Source organism: Ictalurus furcatus, chromosome 1 (assembly GCF_023375685.1).
Source record: "Ictalurus furcatus strain D&B chromosome 1, Billie_1.0, whole genome shotgun sequence".
In the NCBI taxonomy this organism is placed as follows: Eukaryota; Metazoa; Chordata; class Actinopteri; order Siluriformes; family Ictaluridae; genus Ictalurus; species Ictalurus furcatus.
In genome coordinates this window covers 13,779,887-13,788,903 of record NC_071255.1, presented here as the reverse complement: position 1 = coordinate 13,788,903, position 9,017 = coordinate 13,779,887, and the positions used below count along the sequence as shown (strand labels likewise).

General features: G+C 36.6%; 1 protein-coding gene across 1 annotated transcript in view; it reads left to right on the top strand.

Moving 5' to 3' along the window:
• The first annotated feature begins 6,516 nt into the window (after positions 1-6,516).
• Positions 6,517-9,017, top strand: part of c4b (complement 4B (Chido blood group)) — a 28,340-nt gene continuing 25,839 nt past the window's right edge. Inside the window, exons 1-4 of the mRNA XM_053627410.1 lie at positions 6,517-6,750; positions 8,192-8,363; positions 8,665-8,735; positions 8,859-8,947. Of these exons, the coding sequence (XP_053483385.1) occupies positions 6,532-6,750; positions 8,192-8,363; positions 8,665-8,735; positions 8,859-8,947 (551 nt within the window). The 5' untranslated portion in view covers positions 6,517-6,531. The remainder of the gene's footprint in view (positions 6,751-8,191; positions 8,364-8,664; positions 8,736-8,858; positions 8,948-9,017) is intronic.

The following is a 9,017-nucleotide window of genomic DNA, read 5'->3' as shown; positions in this document are numbered from 1 at the left end:
ATGATTGTTACATCCCTAGGAATTGTACCACAAATTCAATCTATGATAATAGCTTCATTTTTGTTTACATGGACAGCCCTTGAATGTATATTATATCATGTTCATATACTAATAAGTTGTGATAGTGTGTATTGTTGCCTGTTGCTTGTTGTTTAAATGTACTTGATTAATAACAATTTATTAAAACCATGCCTAAGCAAAGGCTGCTGGAGCATTCACGGCTATCAGTTTTACACCTACTGGGTTTTTTTTTTTTTTTCAACCATATAAATGTCCTTAATGCTGATGCTTATGTGTGAGAGTGCATATGGACATTCTCATAGAAATTCTCTTGCTGTTAAACAATGCAGAAGCTCCTGAGGAACATATGGGAATGTAAATTTGCAGCCAAATGGGCCGTGGCTCTAACTGACACAATTTGCATATTGACATTGTCCCCCATTTGCTCTTTTGGCTGTCTCCCCTTGACCTCCAGGGAGTAACCCCCAAAACTACAACCCAGGCTCACCCTGCCTAACCTCACCTTCACTCCACTGCCTGTGAGCATGGCCTGGCCAAAGCTCCCATGCTCAGAATGGAACCACATAAACATAACCACATTATAAGAGTGTAACAGATATAATAATGTAAACTTGAAACTACAGTATAATATCATTCCAGAATGGAACATGCTAAGTGAAACATGGAAGTGTTTCCAGTTTTCGTTTTGGCACTTATTAGAACAGCACTAATGCTAGAATTATACTTTATCAATAAAACATGTAACAGTGAAAAATCAGCTATTTTTAATCAATTATTAAGTTTCAATAAGAGTTGCATAAATTTATGAATTTGTTTAAAATTTTTGACGTAGGACAGCTTCCCCAAACAATGCATGTGCACTATTATTAAAGTTAGTTGTTAGTTAGTTAGTTGTACTTTATTGTTCAGCCTTGGCTGAAAATTGGTCTTTGGCCTCGCCATACAATCACAATACAATTAACAATACACAACATCCAGAATACATATAACAATACACAACGTCCACTTTAACATCAAAAGCTAAAAATATTCACATTTCCTACCCCTTATTCAGAAGACCTATTGCATTTGGTTCAAAAGTTTGCTTATATATTGCTTTAGTTGCTTTTGGTGTTCTATAACGACGACAAAATGGTAATAATTCAAAAACATGATTCAAAGGGTGTGTTTTATCTCTCGTTATAGCTAAAGCTTTCCTCTGAACAGCAATTTCACATAATTGATCGACTGACTTTTGCTTGGATCCTATGTTTTTACCTGCCACTCTTGTCATTCTGTTTAATTTTACTTCAGTCACAAATGTAATTCTTCCGAACCACACAGTTATGTTATACCCTAAAACACTCTCAATGAAACTAGTATAGACTCTTTGCGAAGCAACCTGACTTACAGAAAATTCCCTCAGTTTACTCAGCAGGAATGACCTCTGATTTACTTTCTTACAAATAAGATGCACATTCAATTTACAGTCAATCATTGTTCCCAAATATTTGAAGATCTTCACAATTCCAACAAGTTGATCACATAGCGCTATTTCTGTTAGGGACTTTGAATGATTTAAAACCAATTCTTCTGTCTTACTGACATTTGTCAATACGGAACTTGCTTCACACCATTTTTCTAGTTTTAACACCTGCTCCTCATACTCAGAATTTATACAGTCTGCAACAAGTGCCATGTCATCTGCATATTTGTATAATTTATAATTCTCACCCTGCATTCTTACTTCATTTGTATCAATAGAGGTGACAGAACACATCCTTGAGGTGTCCCCATGTTTAAGAACATAATATTTGATTTAACCCCCTGAGAACAAACCCATTGTAGTCTATTTCTTAAAAAAAATTTGATCCAATGAACTATTACTCCGTTTACTCCTAGAGCCAAAGACGTTCTAAGAGTAAATGTATCTGTATAGTATTAAACGCAGAGGTATAATCAATAAAAAGAACACGCACATAAGCCTTTGCTTGTTGTAAATGTATCAAGCATAGTGAGCATGGCATCCTCTGAATTATGTACCTAAATGCAGTACATTTAGTTGTTCTGATATCTATGGTTTAAGATGATAACCAATGGCCCTTTCCATACATTTAGCGAGTATTGATGTCAAGGCCACAGGACGGAAGTCCTCTAGATTTTTAGCTCTCACTTTTTTAGGAAGGGGTCGTATAAATGATAACTTCCACATATTTGGTACAATATGTAAATCTAATTATTATTGCAAATCAGCTGACAGTTTATCATGTAATAGATTCAATAGATTTGGTACCGGTTTTTAAAATAAGCTACAGTGATAAATGTTAATGATTGACTATTGTAAAGAATCAAATCAATTGTAATGAGTTTTTGGTAATGCTTGCAGTTTTCTGTTTGTGTTTAAAGGTAATATTTAACACATTTTAACATATCTAAAGGAAAAATGTAACGCAGTGGAGACTTTGGAAAAGGTGAACATTTTTAAGGCTGCATTAGGAGTTTTGTAAAAAATTATTTTATCAACCGTGATGAAAAAGGATTTATAAAAAAATGTCATTTGTGTGTGTGTGTGTGTGTGTGTGTGTGTGTGTGTGTGTGTGTGTGTGAATGCATCCATTTTTATCCCAACAATGAGATTATAGTATTTTACCAACCAATGATGTATGAGACTTCCAACTGAGACACCCTACCATTTTATATGTGGATTATAGAGATTATGTCCTGCACATTCTTCTTTCACAATGAAAGATCAGTGTGTCTTTTGTTGGACCTCCCTGGTTACTACATGTTGGAGTTTTTCTAGTCGAAAAATACTTTTATGCTAAAAATGTTGAAAGTTCTTGCTTAATGCTATAGTTTTTGGTCATTTTTAAATAAAACAGACTTCTAACAGTGAATATATAGTGTTAACTCTGGTGTTTGATATGCCATTGGAGCCTTTGTGCAGGCAGTAAGAATAGCCATGTCCTTCTGCTTGGACCATTAGACATTAGCAGGTCCTCAATGATGTAGTGTTTGTCATCGAAACACCCTGGACACCGAGATTTTAGATGAACCTCGTCAACACTCCTTTGTCACAACACAGTTCAATGTTAATGCCCTGTTGAGGCCACTAACTCACTGGTGGTGTCCTCCCCCATGCTCCTTTCTCAGCCTCTGCTCCTCTTGTGCACTGTCCAACTGCTGGTGACCTTTACCCTTCTGACCCTCACTCCTGACCCCAGTGAGCAGTTCCCACGCCACGCCCTTTTGTGCAGAGCCTGCCATGGCAACACGATGGTCAGTGGTAATGTATGCTCTCTAAGCAAAAGGCATAAAGGAAGTCATCTGATTTATTCTGCTACTAAGCTGCCGTGGCCCCCACATATGCACAAGCAAAAATCAAGAAAAAATGTTAGAGAACATTTAGGCTGATGGTGAAAAAAATAAAAAGATTAATTTGACAAACCTATACATGTGTACTGATTCTTTCGGGGGGTGGGGTTTAACAGTGCTTTCTTTTTTAAAGTTCTGTTTGTTTGGTTTTTTTTATTTCGACTCAATTGCTTTTTATTTAATGTTTAAATATTTCTTACTGTTCAGTAGTTTAGGAGATACCCTTGGCTAACAGTAAACATAAGTTTATATTACACCCTTAAAGTAACATACTTGAGAGAATCATGTTTGCTTTGCACACCCTCAAACAACACTTTATCAGCCAGGTTCAAGTGTCTGAGACACAATTTTGACCATCTGAAGCACTGTCACACAAACCAAGGCCCTTATTAATTTCTTCTCTATCCACCTGTCATCTGGCATCTCTCCCTCTCTCCCTCTTGCTCTGCCCCCTTGGTCCCCTCCCTCCTTGCCCTCTGTCACTTTCACCGTTTATTGTGACTGGAGAGATTTTCTCTTTTGAGGCCCAGTCTCTTAGGTAACCCCAGTGCTGCATGTAATGAGATGGATAGAATGAGAGGGAGAGAGAGATGTAGAGACACACAAAGATACCGACAGAGAGAGACGGAGCAAGACGTCGTCAGACATAAACCAGAACACTCTGATATGGAATTTTGGAGCTTTGCTGGTTTACAAGTGATCCATCTCAGCAGCAGAACCAAAGGTAACAACTTAAGCAGATTAAGAGATGATTATAGCTTTTGAATAATCAATCTAGATTGAACAAGGGGGAAAAAACCTAGATAATGTCCAGTTTCTCACACAGCCAGATGAAAATGTAGAGACTTGGCTGTGTGTTGGATAAGACACATTAAAAACTAATTTCCTAAAGTAATTTGAAAGGACTGTTTTTGGAATTGTCATGTTTACGTTCTAGAAAGTTTACAAAAAATTGTAATTGGGTAGGACTTATTAGGAATTTGATATTACGGACATATATTGGGCGGTACAGAAGTATGATTCCAGAATGTGAAAGTTTTACAATGCAGTGAAGTCTCATAACACAATTATTCTAAGCTTTTATATGTATTTTTTCTCATACTATGGAATTTCCATGTATCATGTGTATAATATTTCTCAATATAGCAGAAAAGAATGGATCTTTAGCGCCTGGACATTCTCTGGAGCTTCATTTTCCTGTTTGGCTGTCAGAGGTTGATTGTCCAAACGCAATTCTTGCATCTGTCTGAACACTGAGCAGGAGTTGTGGATGGACATCATACCTCTGGCTTGCTGCTACCTTCAGCAAGTGATATGAGAGGCACAGAAGAGCTACTTTAGAGGAAGGTTAAATGAAACTTGCCATGTTCCTGGCAAGTACAACAGACCCACTGACCAGGTTCAAGGACACACACACACACACACGTATGCAAAAGAAAATAAACAAAATCAATAGTTTACCTAACACATGTGAAATCTGCACATATATCAATACAGTATAAAAGATGATTTAAGATGATTCTCAAATGTTTATATCTCACTTTATTTGGCATATCCAGCTATTGCCTGTCCCTTTACTACTTTATTTCCCCCCTGTATACTATTTAGATGTTCATTCATCAATAAAACTCAATATTACACCAAATCTTGTACATTCCCATGTTTTATGGATTAGAGGCATTTTGCCCCTGTCAGGACTTTATGTGTGTGTCTGTCTTTATAAGAAGGGAAATCTCAGTGTGTTTTATTTCACATATAGTTTCGTTTGATAGCTATAATGATATCCTTGTAAATAAAGTGTCAACAAAAGTTTATGGGACGTGTTTGTTTTCTGATTTCTGAAATGTCTGATTTTCTGGGTCATGGGATAATGCACTGCAATTCCAATATTAAAATGTTTAGAAATAGCCTTATTATTATTATTATTATTATTATTATTATTATTATTATTATACTTTACTTGACAAAATAAACAATTTCAGGGTTGTTTTTTTATTGGCACTATATGCATTGTTTTCTGTGAAATCACATGACTTTAGAGAAATTGCACCAGTTATCTTATCCAAATAGGAGTACAGGTTGTGCAACATAATTTCCCAGTGAAACTATTTTGGATCCTCCTTTTACCAGATAAAAACTGGTGATATGGAAAAAGCAGCACAACAATCACTGGAGCTCACTTGGAGCACAGACACCATCTCTGAAACTACAGAGAAAGTGTGAACATGGGTTCTCTTCTGTATCTGCTGCTCTGCTCAGGTTATATTGCACAGTTTGTCTCTGCAGAGTAAGTATACAGTGTGTGATTTGTGGTTTTGTTACTTTGGTGCCTTATCACAGCTTGAGTTCTGTGCTGGTCATTTGAACTACTGTGCAATTTTCTGTTTAAACTCAGTTACCAAGTACTTATTGCAGTGAGAGTGAAACCACTCAGTGCTCAGGGCAGTGGTGACTCAGCGGTTAGGGCTCTGGGATTCTGACTGGGAGCTTGTAAGTTTGAATCCTGGTACTGCCAAGCTTCCACTGCTGGGTTCTTGAGCAAGATCCTTAACTTTCATCTGCATAGCTTAATTAATAGTTGCTTTGGATAAAGACATCTGCCAAATGACATAAATATAGATGAATGGGTTAGGATTTAGATTGGATGTGTCCATGCAGGTCTAGGGAATTGTCAAAATTTTACAGACATTTTTTATGTTTCATTTGTGTAGGCAACTGTATTTTACTACCAAATGACCATCAAGTTTGGTATGAAAAATATTTGAGTTTTGTTTTATTGTTTTGTAAACACTTTTCAAAGTGTTTACAATTCACAAAATCTTTTAATAGCTAGTACGAGGCCCTTGAAATAAAGTACACAGTGCTCGTAAGAGTGAAAAGTGATCCACTAATCCAGACAGTTATTTTAACTAATATAGATGAATTTGCTACAATCTGAAAGTACCTATACCACTGAAACAAATTTAACCCCTATCCCACTAGTCCTGGGAGTGTCATATTGCTGCATATTAAATAGAATAAAATTTTACGCTTCTGGTATTTGGAAATAATTTAGAAGAATGATTAAGCAATCATATGAAAATAACAGAGAAACTGTGGAGTCTATTGAGGAGAACAACTCCTCAAAAGCCTGGAGTTGAAAACACATGTTTTTGCATGACTGAAATTCCTTTTGAATATGTTAGATTCCTGGTGACGGCTCCCAGCATTATTCATGTTGGTGTGAAGGAAAAGGTGTCAGTCCAGGTTGGGGAGGGACTGCTGAACAAACCTGTGACCTGTTACTTAGAGCAGGAGGTGGGACGTGTTGTTGTGTCAAAGCACGAGACCGTACGGATCACTGAGAAAGGAAAAATTGAAACACTAGAGCTTGAGGTAAATAAAATGTGCTTGAATTCAATAAGTCAGACATGGAAACATATATGGTCATGGGGAAAAGAAAGTATACCCTTCTTTACACAAGTGGTGGCTGTGGCTCAGGTAGTAGAGCGGGTTGTCCACTGGTCCCCAGCAAGACATTGAATCCCAAGTTACTCCCAATAGCAAGCAAGCACCTTGCATGGTAGCTCTGCTGTCATTGGTGTGTGTGTGTGTGTGTGAGAATGGGTGAATGAGAAACAGCGTAAAGCATTTTGTTGAACCACTAAAAAGGCGCTGCTAAGCACCTTCACTAAGCTTGACAGTTGGTATGAGGTGTTTGTGGTGATATGCTGTGTTTGTTTTTTGCCAAACATGGTGCTGAGGATGATAACCCACATCTCCAATTTGGTCTCATCAGTCCAAAGGATACTGTTCCAGAACTTTTGTGGTTTGTTCCTATGCCATATTCGTTTTGGAGAAATGGAGTTGTTTCCTAGTAACCCTTCCATGACAACCATACTTGTTCAGTATTTTTCAGATTTTTATGCTGAGCAAAAAATGTAGTGTGCTTACAGAGTCTTGTGGTTCACATGATGTAGCTTTTGGGGTATTCTTTATATCTCTGAGCATTAAACGGACTGAGCTAGGACTGAATTTGCTTAGATGCCCACTCCTGCATAGATATTGAAATCTGTTGTGCTTTTGGTTGTGACCTAGGGTTAACCTATTTAATTATTTGTTTGTTTATAGAAGTTGGTGATAGCCACCCAATTGTTATTTAGGCCTTGATAAATAAAAACAGAATTGAGGCAGGGTGTTCTTTCTTTTTCCCATGACCATAACACATTCATTCATTCATTCATTCATCTTCACTAACCATTTTATCCTAGTCAGGGTCAAGGTGGATCTGGAGTCTATACCAGGAACAATGGGGCATCCATTGTGTGTTTCCACCTCATGCCCAATGTTCCTCGAATAGGCTCTGGATCCATGACAATCCTATAGTTTCATGATTTTGTTGCTTTGAATATTTCATTTTGTGAATTCATCGCATGTATTTTATTTCTTCTCATTTCTTCACATTTTCTTCAAGCTTCATTTACATTAATACCCTAAAGTGTTTACAAATCATTATGCATATGATGATTATTTCATATCAGTTACCCAATCATGCTCTTGTATACTTATAGCCACAGAATGAATATAAACCAAGAATATATGTTTTGTTTGCTAATACCAGATCAACAAGTAAATAAAGAAAACCACAAAATAAATTATACACCTTAAAATGGAGTTTGCTATCCTTTCTGTTTAAATGCACTAACACAATTTCTGTTGTTTCTGAAGGGTTTTTAAGCATCTCATAAAAACTCATTCAATACCATGTGTAAATATAATAAAACTTATGACTTGGCCTATATTCTTTACACATATTTTAATTATACTCTTATTAAAGATCTCAACAGACAAAATTGCAGGCTTAATATCGGCCAATGGAGAGCCACCATATCTCAATCTGGTGTGTGATGTTGGTGAAATTAAGAGAAAGACTCGGGTGTTGGTGTCCCAGCACAGAGGCTACATCTTCATTCAGACAGACCAGCCCATGTACAACCCCACACAGAAAGGTACAACAGAAATTACTCAAACTAGAACTATACACTCTGCTGTCTGTTTAATAGATACCTCCAGCTATCAGCCATAGTATCAGATAAACCTTCCATTGGGAAGGGCTGGATGATATTAAGATATTCAGTATGTGTACCTGATATACTGTAAATGCCAATGAACTAGCTATACCAAGTACACTGAATGTAATAACAATGTATTAAAACAATGTTGATGTTGTTACATAACTGTAAATCATAATTCCATGTAAATACATGTAAGCTTAATGAAATGTTAATCATGTGTCAATTTAAATTTCAGTTCGGTACAGGATTTTTACTCTGGATCATGCCATGCGGCCGATATCCGAGATGATAGATATTAACTTAATTGTAAGTGCTTCAAACTGCGATAGATACAATACCTAACAGAAATTAAATGAATAAATAAATAAAATGTAAACAGTTGTACACCTATCAATGCCCATCACCATTTGACTTTGATATCCATTGCAGAATGCAGAAGGGAACACGATCAAGAAAATGCGTATCAGGTCCAAATTAGGCATTTACAGCAAGGATTTCTATATTCCTGATGTTTCACAGTATGTATATATTATCCATTCTATTACTCACTACTGCTCGTGATTTCTCCCAAATATTTTTGCTTGTAGA